Source organism: Lampetra fluviatilis, chromosome 17 (assembly GCF_964198595.1).
Source record: "Lampetra fluviatilis chromosome 17, kcLamFluv1.1, whole genome shotgun sequence".
NCBI classification, from domain to species: domain Eukaryota; kingdom Metazoa; phylum Chordata; class Hyperoartia; order Petromyzontiformes; family Petromyzontidae; genus Lampetra; species Lampetra fluviatilis.
The window spans coordinates 7939385-7965470 of record NC_136291.1 but is presented as its reverse complement, the minus strand read 5'-3'; the positions used below and the strand labels follow the sequence as shown (position 1 = coordinate 7965470).

Below are 26086 nucleotides of genomic sequence, written 5' to 3'. Positions count from 1 at the left end.
TTTCGTGACTGCAGGGATTCATCTTCTTGGTTCTTTCCGTAAAGTCACGTCGAAGGGAAATAATAAAATAATAAAAATAAAACATAATAAAATAATTCTCACGTTTCGGCCACAACGCAAGCAGCCGTCCTCAGGTGAAGACCAGGTCTGTCGGGGAGACAGCGTCTGACGCTCGGGGAGACAGCGTCTGGTCTTCACCTGAGGACGGCTGCTTGCGTTGTGGCCGAAACGTCGTGATAATTATTTTTATTATGTTTTATTTTTATTATTTTATTATTTCCCTTCTAAGTGACTTTACCGAAAGAACCAAGAAGATGAATTCCTTATTGATGATGATTATTCGTGGGATCGATCATTTAGTGCAGGTTTGATTTAATCGAGCACACCTCCTATTATATTGCCAGGTAATGGTATGTGTATTGTGGCTACTTTTCTATTCTTGCGTGTGGCAGCAATGCGTTCAGGAATTGAATGCCAATATCGAGGTCTGCTGGCCATGAGAGGGCTTCGTGAGCGAGTTAGTGTAGTTGTGCTGTTCCTCCATTGAAGGATTGCAAACTACTGTGGTTTACTCTTTGGTCCATAGTTTGAGTTGCATGGCGACAGTTGTACTGTGGCTTATCTTTAATATTCAATTTCATGTGTGGTACTGAATATGCTTAACCTTAGCAGGACTTCTAATTAGCAATGAAACATGATTATGAATTAATTAGTTCGTCGTTACTTCCTAATTGGTGTTATATATTGCACACAAAACATAAGCAAGAACCGTGTAATATTCAAAGAGATTGTTTTATTACAATAAAAAGCTTCATTAGATATCTTACATGCAAAATAGACGCTGAGTTTGGAGTAATTTGTGGTTCATCGTGATATTTTATTTGGACAGGAACAATACCTTCAAATGTATTTCCAAAGTTATTACTATCTGGTAGTTACAGTTTTAATAGTTTAATGTAATATGTAGTGGATATTCCAACAACGCATAAAACGGGTGCCAGTACATTTTGTTTAGCAAAGGGATGTTAATTGAAATTGTAAAAAGTTAGAGAAAAAATAAATTAATATCAACTTTTCACAAAAAAGTTGGTTACATTTTTGCCTCGTAAGCATTTCTGGGAGAGAAAAAAATTATAATAAAGTTGTAGTGCTTACTCAACTAATTTCGATGCCCAAATTACACTGTCATGGCTTTGGGGACCATAGGTATTGCTGAAATAGCACCTAATACTGTTGCCTAGTTCATTCAAATAAGATATTATCTTACAAATAAAATGTGATTCTCGCTTGACAATATATCATATACACACACACAAACTGTACACACATAGTTTTCATTTTTGAAAACTGTGATCTCTATTGTACACATGTATACAATGTACACCAAAGAGTTCAGAAGACACAGACAAGCACTTTGCATGAGTTTGCTCAGGTTTTTTTTCATACGTGTTGTAATTTCTTGTTTTTAATGCATGAGCTAAATGTTGTTGTTGTTTAGATATACGGACGTTTCACTTGCCACGTACGTTTTATCCAATAGCCGATATCAATGGCGCTGGTCTCGGGCCTGTTAAGCAATCACTCAAAACTAAAAAACAACTTGGATGGAAGATTTTATGACCACCGTACCTGTAACCTATATGCCCTTCTAAAAGCACATTCACAAACCCTTATTCTCATGGAAATGCTATATCGCAAAAAATAAAATCGGTTGTTTATGCAGTTTCAAAATCCTATGACATCGCCAAAATTACTGTTTTAGCATCATTACAATTGTTTTGTTTCAATAATGATGCAGTTCTCGTTTTAATTTTTCTGGTATGAAGTCCTAACCCATGCTCATTCCTTTCCAAAGGAACAATTTCTCCATTCAAACTGCATTGCAAATAACCACAGCAAAGAGAACACAAACTGCATCATAGAGTGTTAATCAAAGTCCATGTGCTAAGTTGTAGTCGATTGTACATAGTTACACAGTACTTCATTACCAAAACAACATCATATTAAATACTTAGCCAATGGCAGACTTTTGCAAATTACAGATACACATTACACGTCTCCTACAAACGACTCCACTTAGATCACCTTACATAGGGAAACAATATTATTGTTTTGCAGATCACTGTCTTTCCCAAAACTGGCTGCAATATTATTTCTGAAGGTTTTTTTTTTACTTTTACAGCATATAGGGCAATGTTAGAAAAATAGTCTCTTCATTTTTCTTCTTTAAACGTCAGCATTTTAGCATTCGCCCTGTAAAACAGCGCCGTCTCAAACTCTCCAACCATTCTGTCACACAAAGCTCTACTCAACAGAATCAACACACATTCAACCCTAAACAGCATTCGTCCGTCTACATCTTGGGCTGCTGAGTGTTTTTTAAAACCACTACGCAAAACACAAGGTGCTGAACGCCTAAAGTACTTTATGAAAATATCCCAACGATGTATCTTATGAGTTTGCAAAATGATGACTTAGATGTAATGCAAAAAAACAAGAGAAAAAGTACAAAATTCAAGATGTATGACTGTTTTCCTGTGGACTGAAATGTTGAAAGTATGAATCTGTTTTTATTAAAGTGGCGTGGTTTTGACGCTGGTTTGCTATGAATGGTGCCATGAAATATGTCTGTTTAGACTAACTAGTCTCAAACTATGTTCACACTGGATACCCACAGATTTGTACTTAACTATTAACAAGCAATGGCAAATACATTTAGTTTAACCCACACAGCAACGGTAAATCTCACTACGGGGGAATAAAATCTGATTAATATGTAATGCAAGCAAATACCCTGAAATCGTTGTTGAAATATGTAAAACTTTGATAAAAGCAAAGTAAGAAATATGCTGAATGTAGTTTGTGAGAGTCAGCAAGTAGGCAAACTTAAACATGTGACTATGATTAACATGTTCTGTTACCAACGTAAAGTGTTCCATTTGGTTTCACAAAGTGCATTTTTCAAAATAACAAGTTTGAACAAGGGAACAAAACGCAAAAGAAAGTTAAACAGAAGGGGGAAAAAAAGGAAATAAAGTTACTGCATACAAATCCATCAATATTGACCTAAAACAACATATCTTACTTATTTTTGCTTGTCAGCGGTTCATTTTTTTAAGCATTGTGTAATCTGAGCTTAAACACACACATTCACACTAGAATGCTCGAAGAGACCTTTGGAAAGTAATTTTCTTGGATTCATACATGCTTCTTTAACACGTTTCAATCATAATAATAATAAAACACGTGTGTCCATTCAGGGCACCAAAATAGTTATACAAGTGCTGTCATTTAAAATAAAATGGCAGCGTGTTACAGAAAGAAAAAAACTAATTTAGAAACAAAATTGCTACTTATAAAAGTAGGTTTAGTAAAAATAAAATAATGCTCATTAGAAAAAAATATTTTTCAGGGAACTAGTTTGAAAGAGTCTAAAAGATTTTGTTCATATTGTTACATAAAAGTCAGTGTTTTCACGGCAAAGGCTATATGAGTGGCTATGTTTAGTGGGACAGTACATTTTTTCCCAGGTGGCTGTATTTGTTTAGTGGTTAAAAAAGTAATCCAAGTACCAAGACCGAGACTTATTGGTGACTGCGTAAAATGTTTGTTTTACTCTATCCGACTGTTTTGGTTTCCTAAAGGCACAATGTCTTATTAGTTTGAATGAAAGCGTAATTGTGTTCCATTACACCATGCACCTTTTTAGCCTTTGGTAATAACATGTGTGTGTGTGTGTGCAACGTTTGTCCAATACAGCATGACATCGTTGAGATGGCCACAATTAAACATGAAATTTTGTGCTCATTTTAACAAGTAAAAAGTCTACAGTTCACATTTGTGCCACAGTGGATCTCTCAAGAATCTGTGGCTGGGGCTGGGTCTAGAAAGGAGGAGGGACATTGTGCGCAGAACATCTCCCTACACTTGCAACTCCGCGGTGCCCATTAACCCCAGGGCTTGGGCCTCCTCTGGGGTTAACCCACTCTTCAGGGTTCGGCGGACTGCAAAAAAGAAACACACGCACAAAAGACACACGCGCAAACACGTACGCACGTCATCGACGTCAGATAAAAAGGCATAAAAAAAAACAGTCATGTCCTCAGGATTACAATTACTGTACCAGGATTATTGATGATCCTCTTGATCATTTGGTATGCATGCCAAACAGCTCAGAAGAAGCACACTGAGACACGTTAATGAGATTGTGGTGGATGGGGGTAGGAGATGAAACGGATGAGGTAAGAAAATGCTAAAGAGACGGTGAGTAATATGACTGGGTAGGTTTTTTTTTGCGGTTGTGCAGTGACGCTCCCCGATGTGTTTTTCGGGCTGCACCAACAACACCATTCCCTGAGGTTTCTCCCCTCCATGTGCTGGGAATTCAAGTTCCTGAAGGAGCTCCCAGCCAGGGCCGGATTAAGGTTCTTCTTCTTCTTGGATCTTTCAGTAAAGTCACGTAGAAGGGAAATAATAAAATAATAAAATAAAACATAATAAAATAATACAATCTCACGACGTTTCGGCCACAACACAAGCAGCCGTCCTCAGGTGAAGAACAGGTCTGTCGGAAAGACACCGTCTGTTTTTCCGAAAGACCTGTTCTTGATGAATCCCTGCAGTCACGAAAGTGTCTGTCTTTCCGACAGACCTGTTCTTCACCTGAGGACGGCTGCTTGCGTTGTGGCCGAAACGTCGTGAGAATTGTATTATTTTATTATGTTGTATTTTAATTATTTTATTATTTCCCTTCTACGTGACTTTACCGAAAGAACCAAGAAGATGAATCTCTGCAGTCACGAAAGCTTTAAATCGAAATTTAAGGTTCTTCGGTTTCGTAGGCCTTCAGTGATAACTTTCCACAGTTGCTACTGCTACTGCCCCATGTCACGACTGCCACGGGCACTCCGCTTGTTTCACGCGGTAATAGTTCCAGCCGCTGGACAGATGTCGTTACTGATACGCTCATTGTTTGGTCTGTGCCTTCAATTGATGGGAGCGAGCACTGCGTGCCACCGATTAGCAGATTCAATTTGAAATTTGTTGGGGGGAATAACAAGGTAAGCCTAAAGATATTACGAGCAACAATGTATTCAACTATTCCATACGATGATTATATCGGCTGACGCGTGTTTTAAAAGAATGCTGTAAATTTTCATCCGTAAAATATTAAATGTTCTGACAGGATAACCGCATGGCGAGCGCCATATTGCTTTACTTTCATCTTCTTGGTTCTTTCGGTAAAGTCACCTAGAAGGGAAGTAATAAAATAATAAAAATTAAACATAATAAAATAATTCTCACGACGTTTCGGCCACAACGCAAGCAGCCGTCCTCAGGTGAAGAATCGTCGTGAGAATTATTTTATTATGTTTTATTTTTATTATTTTATTACTTCCCTTCTACGTGACTTTACCGAAAGAACCAAGAAGATGAATCCCTGCAGTCACGAAATCTTTAAATCGAAATGCTTTACTTTCGTTTAAGCTTAAAATGTTTGACTGTTATTTTAGGTGTAATGTGCCTCAACCTGCTCCATAAATATATTTATTCAAGAAGAAATCTTGGTTTACTTTTTTTAACACACAAATAAAAAAACACGGTCGCATTTTTTTCCGTAGGCCCTTCAGTTTCCATAGGGCCTAGGGCACAGTGCCTACAGTGCCCTAGGCATAGGCCTCCTGTGCCTATTGGATAATACGGCCCTGCTCCCAGCACGTGGAGCGAAACAACAGACAACACGTGGAAGAGCTTAAATAGTGGGTACATTCATGCTTTAAGATATACAAACGGCACTGAGTTAAAGTCGCACACATATGTAATGTATTGATTGCAATACACATTCGAGGGCAAAAAAAAAGTCATGCGGATTTGGAATGCCGATGCAGCATGAGGGGAAAAAATTGCTCCCGCCATCTAATTGGAATAATAATGAATACAATCTTTACGTTGAATTGCATTGGTTTTCTCACTGAAGGTTTTCTCTTGCGGTACTTTAAAACTTAGTCTTGTATAAGAAATGCGAGCCAGCCTGCACATTATTTGGTAATTAACTGACAATTACCTGATGCCCGATATAAAGTATGTTGTGATATTATGTGACACAGCTGTGCAATCCATTTAATTCCTATCTTAGTTTATTATAAAGTACCACATCCTGTCGCAACCTTTTGTTTTAAAGGAAACATTGTCATTATCGTGACATGCAATACCCTTGAAACCTGCTACAGTAGTAAGAGCTGCAGATGTCTCTAAATGCTACAGAAACAGCCTTGGAAATTCTATAACACATTGATAGCCAGGCATTCTGGACACCTGGATGCAATTTAGCATTGGTTAATTGCATCCTATTTTGTGTGACCTATTGAGTGAATCTTTATTCTGTTGGCTTCGATTGGCATCACCGTAAGAAATGTCCTTAAGTACAGGTCTGTTGAGCGCACGTGTGCTGTGTTATAATAAATCACGTCGTGATGGGGATACTCTGCCGTGGTGTGATGGTCAGCAATAGGGCTGAACGATTAATCGATTTCATATCGAAATTTGAAAAATGCGATTATCAAATCGCAAAGGCTACGATTTTTTGCAATTTTATTATTTTTATTATTATAACTTTATTTATTTAACTTCACAATTGTTCTATGTTTGATTGTTCTATTTCAATTAAAAGTTTGTTTATAAATACATGTTGGAAGTAAATTAATATATTTTAAGTTCTCATCCTTGCATTAGAATATATAGAGCAGTTCATATTTTGATGGTATCATGTGGTAATGATCCATCACATGTTTTACATCTACTACACAGTGAATAATGAACTGAAGCTTGACTTTAAAAAATTTAATCGCAAATCAAATCGCAATATCTGTCAGAAAAATCGCAATTAGATATTTTCCCCAAATCGTTCAGCCCCAGTCAGCAACACTGGACGGATGTCACCGGTTCTACTGCATCTACCTGGCGCGCCAGTTGAAGCAATAGTGCACATTTCTTAAAGTCCAATACCGCCTCTTCACCTGGCAGCGTAGATGGGTGCATCGGTTAATACTCTTAGAGTTTTTGGTGAAGTCACGTAGGTAAAAAAATGAAATTAAGATTTATAAAAATAAAATAATAAAAATCACGACGTTTCGGAGGCAACACAAGTCTCCGTCATCAGGTGGGACCGTCACAGCCAGATTTGCTGTATCAAGTGAGGCAGGGATTCCAAGATGCCTCACTTGATACAGCAAATCTGGCTGTGACGGTCCCACCTGATGCCGGAGACTTGTGTTGCCTCCGAAACGTCGTGATTTTTATTATTTTATTTTTATTAATTTTAATTTAATTTTTTTACCTACGTGACTTTACCGAAAAAACTAAGAGTATGAATCCTTGCAGTCACGAAAGCTTCAAATCTAGAATGCATCGGTTAAGTCGATCGGCAGGTCACGTGTGGTAGGGTGAGACGTGGATACTCCCACTTCTTCCCAGATGTTTGGCCAGCGTAGAATGGGTAGGCCAAATTAACTCTCTAAGAGAGGGGGGCTCTCTCTAGCTGTCTCTAGTGAAGGCCCATCCACTGACAGTGGCATGAGCAAGTAATCGCAGTGCTGCACCTTTGCCTTCTTTCCTGGCCTATTTGGCTCAACTGTTTATGTTACGTTCAACTAGTGTGTGCACTTGAACCCTTCCAATGGTGTTTTGAATGTGTGTGCTCTCCTGGGGACCCGACTTGTCTTTTGTTTATAGTGTGCAACCCTTACCATAGGATCCTGACCGATTTAAAAAAAAAAACGTCCCACAGGATTCTATAGGAATTTGAAATTTCCTGTAGGATGCGGTAGCATTCCCATGGGATTGCTGTGTGATTTGTTTTGCAAAAAAAGTAGGATCTTGTAAAAAGGTGGCAAAAACTGCAACTGATATTTTATATTTTTTCATGTTTGTGCGTTGAATTGTATAGTTTTTGTTTAGTGAGATAATATTAATGACACCAACAAATATTAAAGCCCATCTATGCGATTGTCATGATATTTAAGTAATGAAGAATGTGATGTTAAAGATGACTACATTAAAATAAGCAATAACTTGAATGCTTTGCAACGCTTTAAAATCTCATTCGTAATACTTTTGGCAGAACATGTTGCATGGATAATTAGAAAAGGCAAGATGGTAGATGGCATAAACTGTAAAGAAAGAGTGTGTCCAGGTTTTTTTTTTTTTACAGATGCCACGTTTTTAACTGCACAGATGACAGCATAAAAAAACACGTCTGGAATAGAGCGCACAAGGTCGTACAGAGACAGACAAAGATTCCTCTTTTTGTCGGGGCAAGTGCTGTTGGCGAGCACCGATAATGCCGGGCGTTGGTGGCTATGCACGTGACCTGTACTCCAGCAATGTGGAGGTAGCGAGGGTTGGTGCATAGCACAAATGTTGTGAAATTCCCCTCCAGTAGGTGTCAGGGTGGCTTGCCGCGACCGGAAAAAGGCAGTACAGCAAGTTTACTAATTGCCATCTGTTTCCATCTGTATGGGGATAGAGTGTTGCTCCCTTGCGCGCGGGGGTTTTCTCAGGTTTCCTCCCACTTGTATAAACACTCATTCATTGGCTGAAAACATCTTGAAGTAAAAACCCAATGCACGACCCTCTGGAAGAAGTCCTAAGACTCACTGTGGCTTTCCCAGATAAATTAGCTTCTTATTATTCGTATTATGACGGGCATGGCACACAGAGTGGCATCGCCTGCACCACTCCCAGCTATCTTTGTTATCCTTGTACTGATCTTGTCACACCAAACCGGGCACTCATTTACAGTTTAGGCTAAAGTCTGAGACTCTCAGATGTCACTTGCCACTGATGTAACGATAATAATTTACAGTACTGCTGGGTGAAGTCCTCCCACACTTTTCAATTATGGGGGTTGTTTGCCCATACTTTACTGCAGTCGTCAGTGCAGGTTGATAAAAGGAGGGGGGGAGGGGTGCGATTGGCAGGACTGGTTCACATATCACTTACTAGTGATGCTTGCCATGACTGGAGATTGAACTTAGGTCACTGGTTTTATAGTGCACTAACGACTTAGCCTAACCACTCATCCACCACTCCACCCCCCACTGATATATCCCAGTTCCCCGGAATCCTACCACGCCTTCCTGCACACCATGCATATACATAAAGGGAGAAATGTATGTGTATATAGGAGGTCGTGGGTTCGATCCCGACCCTGACACCTGCATATTTGGAATTTGCATGTTCTCCCCGTGGTCACATGGTTTTCTCTCCGGGTCCTCCAGTATTTCCCTCCACATTCATAAACATGCTTTTAGAATATTTGGCTAGGATACATTTCCACGCGATAAGCCACTTCGATGAGCTATCGTTTGTGGCCAGGCCGCTACTCAAAAAAAGAGCTGTACTGGACAGCACAGTTAGGCCTTGCCCGGTAACATTTTAAAAACATTGTTGTTTAGTTTAGTTCTAAAAACTATCAAGATGCACCGCATTGCAGAGGGGCCGACCGGGGTGCACTGTGTGTGCGAGGGGGTGGGGGGTGGGGGCTGCTGAAACCTACGGGATTTGCGGTTGGCTCGGGAGCGACGTCGCTCGCGAGTAGCTGCTCGCTGGCACGGGGCCTGCGTGGCCGACTTGACGATGCGGTCCATGATCTCATCGGTGGCGTCGTCCGTCGCATTGGGGGAGTCGTCGAACACCGGAGCGCTCCCCGTGCTCACCCGGCCTGCAACCAGGCGAGCGGAAAAAAAATGTTTCATGTTAAAAAACACGAGCCCTGCTTAATGCCCGTCATGAATCGCTCCGCCGGGGCAAACATTCGAGGTACCGTACAGGTCACGAGTGAAAATAAGAATCATAAATCATGAATCTGGCATTGTCAGCGCCATTATGTTGGTTTTACTTTTCCCCAAACTGGAAGTGGAGAGGAGAAAAGAGAGAGAGAAAAACTCCTTAAAAATAATCAAAACAACAAAAAATATTTTAAACCTTCTAAGTCACCCTTTAGGGTGTTGATACGTTTTGTCAGATTGTGAAATATTTATTTTGATAAATATTTGATGAGGTTAAACGATCTGGGTTCATTATGTGTATATTTGCATTACTTATGCAATTTAATAAAAGCCTGTCCAGAAGAAGTTTCTCACACATAAACCATTGCGACATAAACTCAATGAAGTTTTGTTTGTGTTTTTGGCAGGGAGAGGCAGTGGTAATGACAATAGCGTTTGGTCATGCGCTTTGACGTTAAAATTACACTATACTATTTATCTGGAATGGGAGGTTAGAATTATGTCAAACTGTTTCCCCTTGCTTAAATTAGCAACGAGTCTTATGCTCAGAACTGTTGGGGATCCAGAGCCATTATTGTCATTCCACATATCTGTGATGGAGCTACCAGCGAAACATCGTACTCAAAGAGTTAATTGTTGTGAATTTCTCTCCAGCACACCAATGTGTGGAAACACCACGAGACAACCTTATTAAATGTGTTGGGTGGTGGAGGGTTTACAACTAACATTATACTTACGCCCCGATCTGACCCAAAAATCGCAATGCATCATGATATTGGGCATGAAAGCCTGCTCGTGTTAACTTCTGTCGCGGATTAACAAGGTGGGGGGGGGGCTTTATCTTGACCTGTGTGTGTGTGTGGCGGGAGCGGTAGCGTAGCGGTTAGCGTGCTGCGCTATGAATCCGGTGACCCGAGTTCGATTCCCGCTCACGACCAACATCAATGACGATTATCCTGGACCTCCCCTAGGTCAACTTCATCGTCAAACGAGTACCTGGTGCGCTGTGTAAATATCGCCGCTGCGGAGTCAAAGGCCACCCCACGCCCCTCGTGTGTCGCCGTTGCCGGCCTTCGTAGGTGCAGCTACGCTAACGGCACTTGCCCCCGCCGGCCGGCTCAGGCTACTTGCAGGGGGAATCTTTATCTTTAAATTTCGATTTAAAGATTTCGTGACTGCAGGGATTCATCGTCTTGGTTCTTTCGGTAAAGTCACGTAGAAGGGAAATAATAGAAAAATAAAAATAAAACATCATAAAATAATTCTCACGACGTTTCGGCCACAACGCAAGCAGCCGTCCTCAGGTGAAGACCCAGGTCTGTCGGGGAGACAGCAAGACCAGGTCTGTCGGGGAGACAGCGTCTTTGTCGTTGTGGAAATGTCAAAACGGGAGCGGCTGTCGGGCGATTCACTGACCGCGGCTTGCGCGGGCGCGCGCGCGCGTGCGAATCCCGGGCACGGACGAGTGTAGCCCGCCGCTCGCGTGCACGGACGTGCGCAGGACGGCCTTCATGTTTTCGTGCTCCGCGTCGTCTTCGGCCGCCAGCTGCCTCCGCACGGCCGGCACCGACGCCGACGCCGCCAGCGGCGACTGGGCACTGCCGCCCGAGAACTTCCCGCTCTGCGTTTCACGAGCCGTGGCCGTAGCGAGACAAAGGGGAGCGGGGCGCCACAGTTTTGAAGGGATGTTAGGAAGTCACCGGAGCTGTGCAACTTTTAAATCTGAAGTGAAAACGAATTTCTTTAGAAGTGCTTTTTGTGTTTTAAGTTTGTTATTCTTCCCCCCCCCCCCCACACCTGTGATCAGCACATTTAGCTACGTACGGTGCGAAAGAAGTTCAACAATTAATCAATTAACACCTCCGTGCGGTGGAAGAGGGGTTAGCGGACTGCACTGTGAACCTGACGAGGTTGATTCCGGGCCATGGCTTAACGCCGATCTCGAACTGGCTCAGCTTGGTGAATATTCAAACAACGCTCATGATCGACATTGCATGGATTGGCAAAAAACATTATCATAATTACACATGATTAATTAGGGTGCTCTTTTCATTTGCATATCCAGTGCACTGCATGGAAGTTTCTTCTTTCTGCTACGTAGTGGCCAACATTTGCAAAACGTCTTTGCAGAACATGACATGTGGTTGCACTTGATCTAGTTGGATCGGCCTCATGCAAATATCCAAGTACCGTATGCTGGCGACTGTAATGGTACTTTAAATGGCGCTATTTAATGAAACTAATATCATGGCTCACTGCACTGTGAACCCAGTGGGTTAAGTTCAATTCTCGGCCAAGGCTAACATCTGTGGAGGGGGTTGTCTGAACCAATTGTGCCCCCCCCCCTATCAACCAACACTGATCAGCATGTATGTTGTATGTATGTTAACCTTCTTTTGCACCGTACGCTGCGCTAATCGGAGGTGCAGCTGGCTACGTCGGGTGGTTAGGTCAAACAACCCCCATTCTGTGGAGAAGCCTTCATCCAGCATTGGAGTGATAAAGGTCAGTAATTATCATGACATTATTATTATACAGCAACGAGATCTTAAAAAAATGTGTGTGTGCATGCCAGGAAGAGTACGATTGCAATGGGGGAGAACCCATTGAGACTGGATGTCTCTTTTTCAAGGGGGATCTGGGTCAAGAAGTGACAATGGAACAAACTTGACATCAAGCAAAGGGGAAAGGTTAACATCCCCCCCCCCCCCACCGAGGATTAAAAGTGAGACAAGATCAGGGAATGGAATGGGATGGAAGTGTAGAAGGTGTGGAGCTGCTGCTCATCTCCTGACTGTAGAAAAACAAATTTGACTTGAGTCAGTGGTGGAAAGTCTACATTCCGAGGGCGAGGGTCAGCATTTGAACTCGCGGCCTCGTGATTGCGAGTGCTCTAACCAGAATTAACATTGAAAGGACACGGGACAATTACGTGAAGTAAATTGCGTGTGAAACTTAATATCATTGTTAATATAAAATGTATGATAACGCACGGAGCGGATAAACCCTGACTATAACAAACCTTCCCCTCCGTGGTGCTTACAAGTTTAACGCATTTGACAGTTTAATATTTATTCTTCTGCAACTCCTGTTCTATGTTGCCATTATAGCTGATTATTTTTTCCATTCCTGGGACGGCGGCGGGGGCATCTTGCTACGATTACGTTCGACTGGTGGCTCGTTAAAGGAGATACCCCAATGGAGGTTGGAGAAAAAAAAGTTGGCAGGCGTACAACAATCCTGCTCCCCTGTTCTGACAGGCGCAAGCGGCAACGGTGCGGAGTGCGACGGCCATGGGACAGGAGCTGCCTGCAATGACGGCAACAGTGGGAGTGCAAACCACTCCTTGTCCCGCATGAAAATGCTGAATATGTACAATTGTCACATCATATAGCACTTACACCAATACATTGAAAAATCCCATGGTGCTGGTGTTAAAATATAAGTATATTCTCATTGCGTCTGTATGGGGTTTTTTTTTTTACAAAAGGCTAATTTAACAATGTAGCAGACATTTCGTTTGTAGTGTTTTCCATGGGAAAGCCTCGAAATAGTTGTTAGAATAGGCCCCCAGATAAATGTCAAAGCAATTTCTCTTTTGAGGACAGTCATAGGTAAAACAATGCATATATGTGAACATACACAATCGTATAGGTGGTTTAAAAAAATGAAATGCTTTGAAACGAGATATGGACAATTACAATGCAGTCTTGTAGTTTTTCATTTATCATATTAAGATCATTGTTCTGGGGTTCACTTACAATTACGTTAAGTACATAATGGGGCTCTTAAATGGAACAGTTCTTTCAAGAATTATTATTATAAAAGGGAACATCCTCTGTAATTTTCCTCTAAAAGGTGAAATTCTAGATATACTCTCCTTGAGGCCGTGTGTGAGGCTCGCAGCCGAGAGGATTAAAGTTCAGTTACGGATTACTCAGTCACAAAAGTATCTCGCATACTGTACATGGCGGTAGGGGGGGGGGTGGAATTGCACAGCTCAGCACGAAATAACGAGCCACATATATCTTCCAACTCCCCAGTGCAAAAAAAATGCAAACAAATCTATTGTTTTAACGTTGCTGCCCTTGTAACCTTGGAAATGGTGCAGAATTGGCCACATGGTGCAGGTGATATGAACAGCATTTGCATTCTTTGTTTGCGGTTCAAGATAAGCACTCAACTGTAACACTAACCGTAAAAGCTAGCTCTATCGCTACCACTCTAAGTGTAACTCAACCTGCTAATGCTAAATGCGAACACTTATCTTAACGCCAGTCAATCCTAGTTCACATATTCAAGATTTGACCTTAGAAACGCATTCAACTAATTTGCCTCGGAGGGATACTATTGCATGGTGTGTGTATATATGCGCACAGATGCAATGCGGGTGTTCCATTTCAGAAAGTCAAACTTGCAGGACTAAAGATGCAGTTTGCTGCAGTGTCGACTGCGGTAAGGTGGATTTACGTAATTAATGAACGTTAAATATTTGCCGTGGTGTGTACAGTGGTGGAAATTAATGAAAAAAAATATCTGTAAAAGGTCGTCGTCCCATCACAGTAAAAATGCATTCGCATTCTCCTTTGCCGAGGGCTCTGATTGTGTAAAGGGGGACCGGGGGTACGAGGGAGAGGAGAGAGGAATGGATCAGATTGCATTCGCGGCCGAGACGTCCCAACTGTGCACCGTGCGTGCAGCCCCCCACGCCATCACCGCAAGACAATCGTGCAATTACAGCAACTCCGCTCGGCATTTACGTTAAGTTCGAGTCAGTGGTCTCAAATGGAAAGCCTGAATACTCGAGGGGAGTTGGGGTGGGGGGGGATAATCTGTTCCCAACTTTTTCGCTACTGGCACCCCCTCCCTCCCCACCCCTAAAAAAATAAAGATGGTAAACTCACACTCGGTATGTTGTACGAACGTTGAACTTACATTATTTATATTCTTGGTTCTTTCGGTAAAGTCCGCTTGTGTTGCGATCGAAACGTCGTGAGTTTTTTTGCTTTTATTATTTTCAATTTATTTTTTAATTTAAATTGTATTATATTTTCTATCTACATGACTTTACCGAAAGAACCAGGAATATGAATTCCTGCAGTCACGAAAGTTTTAAATCAAAACTTACATTATTTGCATTAAATGTAACTCAGTATATGAATGACTCTCACCATTGTCACTCAACACACGTGTGCATCACAAAAATAACTGGGCAGTCGAACGCAATACTAAAGCATGGTAACTTCTTAACGTGTACGGCTACTCTCATAGATGCATGAAACTATTGTGTTTGTCAAGCAATGTTATATCTAAATGGAGGCAAAATCGAGCAAAATTCACTGGGAAAATGTATAATAATGAAGGTTTTTGGGTGAGATCGAGTGAGTATAAATGTTTCGTAACCCTCCACCACCCGACACAGCCAATTATAAAGGAATTTGTCACGTAAAAAAAACGTCAATTAGTTACTACATTTACTCTCCAACGCACCGGTGGGCTGAAGTAGTAACTAATTAGCGTTTTGTTTACGTGACAAATCCCTTTCTAATTGGCTGTGTCGGATGGTGGAGAGTTACGACACATTCATACTTAAGCGATCTAACCCAAACAACCTTTATTATGATACATTTTCCCAGTGGATTTTTGCCCACCTTTTCGACCACCTAGTCTATATGTAACATACCATATGAAAGTATGCACATCCGAAAGAAAGTCTGGTGGATTAACCAAATATGACTTGTATTTAATTTACAGCCATTTGTTAATTCACTGCTGCAGGAAGGCTTCACCGCACTGCACTGACCATGGCGGTTGTTTGACCATACTTCACCACGCTGGTCATTGCGGGTTCATACCCGCCACTGATGCTAGACTTGGCACAGGGATAAAACTCGTCTCGTTGGGTTCGCAGTGCAGTGCCCTGATCATCCATGTCGACACTCTCCTGCTTTGTATTGCAATGCGCATTAGAGACAATAGCAGCAACCGTTCACCGGAGAAGATGTGAACACGCGGAGAGATATGACACGCGCGCTGCGCATATTTGGAGGAATTTCAACCGCTTTTTTTTTTTTAAAATCTTGGATTAAGATCAAAGCGGCCGTTGGGATCGGTTTGCACAAGAGCCAAGGTGCAGCAATGCTCCATCTGCAGCGCACTGTTAAATGCCGTCGGACCATCGAAAGGCGCCGTGCATCATCGAGCTGATGAAACTTTCCACAAATGCTCCAAACAAACCGCTATGGTACTTGTACACCCTTAACGGAATTAAATGTATATTCATATTTCACCCTCAGTATACTATGTGTGAAATATTTGTTTTTATTTACAATGCTTTTCTTTTTACCCGGGAGAGCCTCAGTGAGTATTTTTGCAAGAGGTTCCTGCAATACCGCTGCTGACTGCTGTGTGTAATCGCAGCTGAGTAATTGCAGGAAACTTTTCAGCATTGCAATGTTTTGGGCAATACCACGCAGTAAACATTTTATGCTTTGCTTTGTTTTGATTGTAAAGCTATAGTGCCCTTGTGTAGATACGCTTATGCTGAGCTGTGTAAAAGATTTGAGCAGCAATTTGCGAATGATTAGTAGAACTTCATTCTAGATTTGAAGCTTTCGTGACTGCAAGGATTCATATTCTTAGGTTTTTTCGGTAAAGTCACGTAGGTAAAAAATTAAAATTAATAAAAGTAAAAGAAAAAAAGAAAAAAAAATCACGACGTTGATACAGCAAGCGTGCTGTGACGGTTCCACCTGAAGACGGAAGCTTGTGTTGCCTCCGAAACGTCGTGATTTTTATTTAATTTTTATTTAATTTTACTTTTATTAATTTTAATTCTTTACCTACGTGACTTTACCGAAAAAACCTAAGAATAAGATAAGTAGAACATTCATGGGTATTTGTTAGATTGCAAACCTATCGGATATGTATTTAAATCCTGATAAAAGCATTGTCTCTTTCAACAACAACCATCTTACTTCATTGCTGTTGCAGTCATTATTGCAACCCTCCGAGCAAGGCAACTTTCAATCTTACAGGTTGACAAAGCAAGCTACTGAACAATCTAGAGTTTACAAAGTTCAGTGCACTTGTGGCTCTTACATTACCTGTGATAGTATTTTCAATCCCGGCAAAGGTTAGTAAAGCACTGACAGAAACGAGCTGGTCTTGTGAAGGCGAGGGTGTAAACGTGAGTGAGTGAGAGAGTCATGTATTTGTGTGGTGTTTGGGTGCACACGTGTGTGTGTACATGTGCATGCCTTCAACCAACAAGGCCCCATCTAAAACGTGCTTTGAGTTGACGATCACAAGAATGTGGAACATATATTCCTTTTTTGTGTGGATGTATGTCCCTTTGATCAGAATGAAAGTGTTTATTTAGACTGCATGAGGAATCCGATTATCCATGAAGCTCTTTTTATAAAGATGTCCAGTATGGGCGGGTCAGTGTGATAAATGACAAGGCAATTGAAAATAAATTTCCTGAAAAATAACGTAGTGAATTCAAAATGAAAATAAAATGAAAATGCATTTTGCATGTAGAAAAATATCATTGGCATTCATGTTGTATATTTTCAATTCCAAAATCTTTACGTCCATATTTTTTTAAGTAACATAAAATTTGAAGAAGTAAAATAACAATTAAAAAAACACAGCAAACATTTTATTGCCTCTTCCCCCAACACAGCAGATCGGTAGGTTGTGTGTGGTAGGGTATAGTCAGGGTACTTCCACCTCTTCCGAAACATCTGGCCAACGTGGAAGAGTAGGCCAACTAAGCTTTAGAAGGGCTCATAAGCTCCTTCTGGTGGAGATCCTTCTCCCCCCCTCCCCAGAGTCACGTGAGCAAGCAATTACAGGGCTGTCCCCTTTACCACCACCTTTACTGCCACCTTTTCTCCCGACAAAAGCCATACATTGTGGGCACCATTAAAGCGTGATTTAAACGAGGCCCCAGGAGTGAGCTGAGCAACGCGGGGAACACGATGAGGGTTAGTAGTGAGTTTACATGTTTCAGGGTACTCTACCTCCGCCGCCTCTTCATCGTCGGTCTATGAAGAAGAGGCAAAGGCGCGATGATGGGACACGGGTGGGATGCAGGAGGAAACAAATGCAGAAGAAAAGCAAAAGAGTTACGAGAGAGAGTACGCTTGATCAAAGTGACTACAATGAAAAGTTAAACAAATTTCGCGAAAAGCACATTCCAAATGCAATACATTTTGCAGATAGCGCTGGTTGGCAAAACACCATTTGTTATGATTTTTTTTTCTCCTACTTTATCGTACTTTCTTTGCCGTGGCTACGGCCAATGTAAACTGGCCAGTATAATTTGTCAAGTGGGATTAATTGATCTTTTTTAAGGCGTGCTTCTGAATGCAGGCTTCTCGAAAGGAAGGAGCCTACATTTGAAAAGGACTCAAAAGGATGAAAATAATACTGCCTGGCGTTTCAGTGTGTAACGCTATCGGCACATAAATAATACAGGAGGCATAACTGAAGGGACATCATGCATTAAAATTAAACAGATGGGCAATGACAGGAATTGCAAACAAAAGATACCACATTGTAATGAATAGATGCTTTCAACACAAAAGATTGATTTCTTTTTTAAGAAACATGTACGAAAGCAGTGAAGCTCTTTGTCGGTGAATATCTGTAATGTATAACAGTGGTGGCCCAACAGTTGAAAGAATATAATGATAGCTGTTGAATGTGTTTTTTTCCTCAACTATAAATTCAAGGAAAATGGCAGTTTGAACGTTAACAAAAAAGGGTTATTGTTTATAGTCACTAAACATACGTAACTGAACATTTTCCCGCTACTGGAAATAGATTTTATTTTTTTATGAAACAAAGTATGAATTTTATAGCATGTAATAATTTGGAATGTAAATTTGAAACAATGATCCGTTAAAAAGGTTTACCGACTGTTTAATGTTGACATTTTTCATAACATGAAATTCATGTATTCATCTTAACCCTGAATTATTGTTTTGTGATTCCAAGAAGTAATGCTTACTTTATATCGGTATTTCTGGTCTCACTACGGGGCGGATGATACCTGCTGTGTGTATGAGTTAACGTGCCGTTTACCATCCCATAGCAACCCAAAAGGAATGCTGTTAGGGCTCTATAAATGTGGAATACACCAAAGGATACTTTGGTTGAAACCTACATTATTTTTATTGAATGTAACTCGATATATGAATGACTATCTCTCACAACTGAGCTTAAATCACCCCTGTCCACATCACAGTAATAACTGGGCAGTCAAACGTAACGTAACATTATAGTAACTTTTATCATGTAAGGCTACTCTCATAGATGCATTAAACTATTGTTCAGTCTTGATTTGAAACTTTCGTGACTGCAGGAATCCATACTCTTTGGTTCTTTCGGTAAAGTCACGTAGGTAGAAAATTAATAGATCACGACGTTTCGATCGCAACACAAGCAACCGTCATCAGGTGAGACAAACACAGAAGGTGAACTGCTGTCGCAGGAGTAAACTATTGTTGTTTTTTGAATATCTAAACGGAGGCAAAAACTGGAGCAAAATTCCACTGGGAAAAATGAATCCTGTTATTAGAATAATGTGCGACTGCGTAGGATTTAGCAGTTTCCCTTGCGTAGGTCTCTGATGCGTTCCCGGGTTGTACCGCGCGCTGTTCGGCACGGTGTCCGACGGTTCGCTCCGCCACGTGCCGGGAGATTCTTTCGGAACTGATCCTCCCAACACAAGGGTGGGTGAGACGTCAACATACGACCCGGCCATTGCAGTAACGGGACCATTGCAGACGACAGTACGTGCCATAAGCAGGCGATGCGCAGCGGGGGGCGGCTTTTGCGATCGATTGTTTTTTGCGGTGGCTGTCATGGGGGGGGTGGGGGGGTGGGGGGGTGGGGGGTGGGGGGGGTGGGGGGCTGAGTGGTGTGGGGGTTAGTTCCACGTGCAGCCTCGCGGGGAGCCACGCGGGGGACGCTGCCACTCACGTCGGTGATCATCTTCCCCCGAGTCTTGTTGCGCTCGCGGTGCGTCGCCCGCTTGAGCCTCTGCTGCAGCACGCGCTCGCGCGCCGTGCGGTACTCCAGCGCAAACTCGCTCACGATGCGGCAGAAGCGCGTGATGCTCACGTCCCGGATGGAGTAGGGCGCGTGTCCGATGAACAGCATGAACGCGTGGAACCTGGCGACGGCGAGAGGGGCGGACGACGCACGTCAAGCCGTGGGCTCGTTTGGCCGACGCGCCGTAGTCCACGGCCGTCATTTGATCACTGAATCGATAGCCTCGTGTGGCCGGTGTGTGAGCTCGCCTGCGATTAATCGCACGTATAATTGTGCGGGTAGCCAGGTGTGTGTTTTTTGTTTATTTTAAGTGAAGGCAATGGTGACCGGGGATAGGGCCCCGAGCCCCATGTGCTCTGTAGAGTACAAGCCTTCCAATTTAAATTTGGGCGGACTCCGTGCTGAGAGATTAAGCTGCGGTGTTGTGACGCGGAGGGTGTTACCGCTCACTATTGCAAATACGCAAATGACCTTAGGAAGAACATGTGGAAATAAAGCTTTGCCGTTTCACAAACCCCTGGTGCTCAGCTGTTGCGGAGTCGCCCACAATGCGGAGTGCCCGCTCATCGTCGCCGAAACTTTATGATTTTTGTTGTTGTCTATTTAAGCTGACATGTCCCACTCGTTAGGAGTCGTGGGAGGAGAGGGACAGGGCGTGCCGGCTACGCTGTAATTGTTACGCGGTTCTAATCGTGTAAGAATCACGATGAGAAACATAAAAGAACACAGACAAGTATCATCCGCAGGCAGACACATCAAGGTGGCGACAGACACCCTCGATCACCTCTTCATTGTTCGGGAATCAGTTTTGTACCAAACCACGGCAGCTTTCTGTGCACTTTGGCTCTTTGTGAGCCAACTGTGTTCACTGTGGCGTAAGCGGTTGTGATTCCACTGCGATTGACCACTGCTTAAAACTCACATCACCTCCAAAACGACAGCGAATAAATGCGTCCAGTAGTTTCAGAATCTTTATTTATACTGGGGGAATCCGATGAGCTGTAAAGCTCTTGTTAACAGCTGTCCAGGAGGAGCGGGTCAGAAAGTTACAACAAACGATACAAAAACACGGCAGTGAAAAGTGCCGTAAAGGTAAGCAAATCCCTAAAAAAATTAAGTCAACAATTATTTATTTTCCCAGGAAGCAATTAGATAATCTTTCAGAAGCAACCTGGCCACAAATGATAGCTCGACGCAGTGGCTTATCGTCACGTGGACATTTATAGCAGCCGAATAATGTGAATAATCTGAAAGTAATGGAGCACCAGCAGGGCAGGCCGAGAGAGAGGTGACTTGGCATGGTGAACCAGGACACAAAGAGCTGTGCAATGGACGTGGCGATGGTCGAGTACAGGTGTAGAGGAGTAGAAGAGAGTAGTGGCGTCATGTGCGTTGTCCGGTGCGATGGCGTCACGGGACGTGGGGTCATGCGCACTGGACAGCGCACATGACGACACAGCTCCTCGAGGATAAAGGGGTCGTAGCTGGAGAGTAGGGTCGAAGTAGGGTGGAACGGGGGGAGCCAGGGGCAAGAGGGTAGGAATAGGGGATAGACAGCGTCAGGGATGGACGTTGCCGTGCTCCTCGGTCGGCCGTGTTGGCTGATCCCACGGCCGGCGCAGAGGAGACGTGTGTTGTGTAGCCCTTAATAAACGACGTGAGTCGTCGCCAACTCTTCTACACAAGGAATGAGCGAAGGGAGTCTGACCCGGGTCGGCAGACGCCACACGAGTAACGGGGAATGCTCAGAAGAAGATCGAGTCCTCAACGGACGGACATGCATGCGCACACGCACACACACACACACCTGTTGACGATTCTCCGATGCACGATCTTGAGGATGATTATTCGCTCGGCGCAGTCTCGGAGGAACTCGGACATTTTGGTTTTGAGCACCGGCTTGGTTTCGTGCTTGGCGATGGCCTTCAGGTGGTCCCAGCAGGCCCGGCACCTCCGCTCCATTTGGTTCAAGTTCTCCTGCACCTGATCAAAGTCCACCTGAGTGGTGGCAACACCGAGACGTTAATAACTTTCCCAGCTCCGGCTGCTCCAGCCGTCTCTCTTCAATCCCTGTCTCTCCGTAAAGTTATTCCTCCCAAGGGCAGATGCACGGATCGAGCTCCCTGCATCCCATCCAATCTCATTGTATGTTTGTTGAACTTCTTTCGCAGCGTACGTAGCCAACCGTGCTAATCGGAGGTGCGGGGGAAGGACAACAAACTAAACACAAAGAGTAGTTCTCAAGAAATTGGTTTTAAATCCGGATTTAAAAGTGCGTAGCTCCGGTGGCTTCCTACCCCTCGAAACACCACACCGCGCCAGCGATCCAGCACTTTGGAAGCGAGCATTGGTGTGTCCTACATATTTGTGAAACTCCCAAACCCACTGCGCTGTGAGGTAGGCAGCATGCGGCAGGTTGGCCAAATCTGTGTGAGGCTTTGCTTGTTATCCTCTCATATGCGTGGGTCTTCTGTGGGTACTTCAATTTCCTCCCACATGCCAAACACTCATTATTGGAATTGGACAATTATTCCGATACATGACCCTCCTAAAAACTCTCAACAGTCGGTGATGTTTTTCTGGATAAACAAACGGCTGTGTTTGCTGGTTTCCCATTTCGGAGACACCATCATCCGGACACGGTTGAATGTTATACCCAGCTCGATCAGATTCTTTATTTATGTAAACAAAAGGGGCCAAGCGTTGTCAGGACAGTTTTGCTGCAACTGAAACTCATGCAGCTGAGATATTTCTAAAAGTGTTTTTTTTTTTACATATATAACAGAAGGCTGAACGTGGCTAAAGGAGCTCATGTCATAGGGTTACCGAGCCAATCGCGCTGCTAAAATCCCGTGGTCAAGCACTCAATTGACTCCGCATTTAAAGTAAAAAAAAATGCCCTGTGCAGCAAGTTAGACGGTTTAAGCAAAGTAAGAGATTGTACATATTTGCACACAGTCGATTCACTCATCACCTTCCAACGGATGCAGCTCTTTCACGGCACTACTTTCCACGTGGAGATGAGAATCGCAGCAGCCGAAACGCGCGTTCGATAAACCGCACTGGGCGAGGTTTTTCCTGCGATAATGTCTGCCGAGGGCCCGCAATTACCCATCACCACCCCTGGATATCACATGGCACGCGGAGTGAAGCATCGCCGCTGCTGCTGCTACTGCTACTGTCACCTTGGCGGAGCGTGTGATGGCGCCGATCTCCGAGTACAGGTCCGTCGTGTCCGGGAACTTCTCCACGACCATGTTGCACACGTGGTGTAGCAGAGACTGCTTGTGCACCGTGTCTTTCACCTCCGGCACCTTCTCCAAGTAGTACAGCTCGAAGCCTTTAGCCTGCACGGTTGTGACCGGCAGGAGGAGAGGGGTCTCAGCGCATAACAAAGTGCATGCGCCACTGGGGACGATATTGCACCCAGTGTTTTCAGCTTCCATCTGAATTGAATTTCCGTTGGTTGCTCAACCCGAGCTATACTCAAGAGAGATGTCGATTGATCTGGCAAGGTGGCACTCACTTCCGCATAATTAGGTTATGAGTTTAATTCCCAGTTGGCATTCAGCTCATCACCCAGAGTAACGCTCTGTGGGATGTCACAAGTGGCTGTCCCATTCCCTAGACTGGCCTCTGCCATGGAAACGTGGAATGTCTACCAACGGCTCAGGACCACCAACTGAGATTACAACTGTCTCATTACGGATGTTAGCAGCTACACTATTTGACTTTTAACGATCTCAATCAATGTCAGTTTCACATGAACGTAAATATTAGGAAATACCAGGTGGCTAAAGCAGTCCGATGCAAGATAATGGTGTGTGCCGCCGGAGCGCAAAGGCGTTCAGAGTCGCAAGTAGAGCTGGGATCATTAGTCAACTGAGTCGATTAATTGATAAAAACATTGTAATCGAATACTTATTTTGTGCTGAACAACTGAGCCACTTATAAAATGGCGGCCACCCTGACATCCTGCCCCCCCACCCCTTAGAAGTTACAGGTGCCATGGCGTGGCCGACGATGCCGATGGCGTCACCAAGCGCCACCCGTCACCAACCCATGGGGAGAGAGGGGGCGAGACGTTTTCCCAACGATGGTCGTGTTATCCGATTGGTCGAACAATTGGCGCCGACAATTGGGGGAACCGTCGATCACTTAAATAGTCGGAGAGCCCCGGCTCTAGGCCCAGGCAACTGGGAATGGAGAGGCTTACGGTCCCACTCACGTTTGTGCCGTTGAGGAAGTTCCCCACAGCCAACAGGGTGGTGAGGATGCATCTCAGGGTGCGATTCTTCTCCACCTGGTCCATCCCCTCCTTGATGTCCTGAAGGGGCTCAGCCACTTCCTATGGAAGGCACAAGACACGTGGGGTACGCAGATCAGGGCTTGAACTTGTACGTATGTACGTGGGACTCCTTTCGCACCGTACGTAGCTAATCGGAGGTGTGGGGCTTCACTGGTGTCTCAAAGTGAAAGGACTGCTTTACGTGCGGCACCCAGCCGCGCTGTTTGGAACACGCCCTCCTGTATTCGGAGAGATAGAAAACTGAGTTGACTGTCGACACTTTGATACGCCGCGGTGTATTATTATCTTTCTTTATCAACGAATCTCTAAACTGGAGTGGGTTTTTAATTTGCAGGACTGTGTATACAATTCTGCATTTACCTACCAGTGGCACGATGACACAGGAAGTGCTCATCATTAATGAATAACTGCAAATAAACAGCCGTTTGACACGCTCCTCTTTAAATTAGCAAATTCGTTAAGTTATTTTATATTCATGTTAAAGTGCCTCCATACTTCAGTAAGCAATTGCATGGCACTCATTTGCTTTGGTGGCTGATGAGGGTAAGCTTCTCCATCTAACTACCGCTGTTGATTTTCGCACCAAAGTGGTACTCAATTTAAAACCCTGAAGGGATGATGGGCTGAGTCAACCTCCAACCAGGATTTTAAGGAGCAACCTTCCGAATGTGAGCCACTCGCATTTCCATTGAGCCACTCCGCTGGTTACTCTATACGCATATCTACGTATCAAAATCATGAAGAAATAAGAACAGACTTTACCCTTCCTGGAAATAAAACAGGTGTTAAGATGTTAAATTACCAAACAGATACCGTTCGCAAGGCATCAAGTCAGCATTAACCACTCTGTTCACCTTTTGGCGTTCTATGGTCTAACACTGGTGAGACAAGGCCATACAGAAGGCTGTCTGTGGTGTAGACCAATCAGTTTCAAGGGCAATGCATATATTATAACCAGAGCATGTTTGTTTGTGTTGCCACAAGTATGTGGCTAATGCAGACTTGATGCCTTGCAATAGGTATATATTTGGTGTACGAACATCTAAAACACCTATAAACGAAATTATTTTTATTTGACCAAGTATAGCTCTTTTCAGAAGCGACCTGGCCGCAAATGATATCTCAACAAAGTGGCTAATCATGCGTGGTGGCTTATCATGTGGAAATGCATAGCAGCCGAATACTCTCAACGCATGGTTATAAACGTGGAGGGAAAAACCAGAGGACCCAAAGAGAAATCCACATGACCACGGGGAGAACATGCAAACTCCAAATATACAGGCGTTGGGTCAGGATCTAAACCACAACCTCCTGTATACCGGGCGAGGCAGTTAACATCTCGCCACATTGGCGCCTGATTTATTACTCTGCACACGCCTAACCCGAGCGGGTTCCCACAAACCTTCTCCATCGTCTCGTAGTCGAGCTTGAAGGCCCAGAGCTGGAGGCGAGCGGAGAGCTCGCTGATGGACGACAGCGTGAGCAGGAACTGCTCCGCAGAGCCGAGGGGCACGTCGGGGTTCACGAGCTGCGCCTCCGTGATCTTCTGCTTCTCCTCCTCCGTGGGGATCATGGTGAGCAGTTTCTGCAACGGGCCACCATCAGCAACACCGTGAGCACCATCGCAGGCAAGGGATTTCGCCGACAGGGTAAATGAGTGTGCGGCAGAGGTCGCAAACGGGTTTTGATTCGATAATTTTTTTTTTACCCTTCTGTCTGGCAACAAAACTGACACCTTTTTTACAAGGAGTCATGTTTGTATAGACCACAATACCTGCAGTCTGATAATGTATGCACTGTCCTTGAAGTTGATTGGTCCACACCCGAGAGAGCTTTCCTTAGAGCCTAGTCTCACATGGGTTGGACCAGTTGATGCCAGATAGAAGGGTAAAAAAACAATTATCATATTTTTTACTGGCAAATG

General features: G+C 43.6%; 1 protein-coding gene across 4 annotated transcripts in view; it reads right to left on the bottom strand.

The window, feature by feature from the left end:
* Nucleotides 1–851: 851 nt before the first annotated feature.
* The window catches only part of FHOD3 (formin homology 2 domain containing 3), a 171561-nt gene continuing 146326 nt past the window's right edge, over nt 852–26086 (bottom strand). For all 4 annotated transcript variants that reach the window (XM_078864109.1, XM_078864110.1, XM_078864111.1 and 1 more), the window contains 8 exons: nt 25565–25747; nt 24082–24201; nt 23039–23200; nt 21661–21851; nt 19782–19974; nt 11205–11409; nt 9557–9721; nt 852–4004 (listed from right to left, as the gene is read on the bottom strand). In XM_078864109.1, coding sequence (XP_078720235.1) covers nt 3922–4004; nt 9557–9721; nt 11205–11409; nt 19782–19974; nt 21661–21851; nt 23039–23200; nt 24082–24201; nt 25565–25747 — 1302 coding nt within the window. In that variant the 3' untranslated portion in view covers nt 852–3921. The remainder of the gene's footprint in view (nt 4005–9556; nt 9722–11204; nt 11410–19781; nt 19975–21660; nt 21852–23038; nt 23201–24081; nt 24202–25564; nt 25748–26086) is intronic.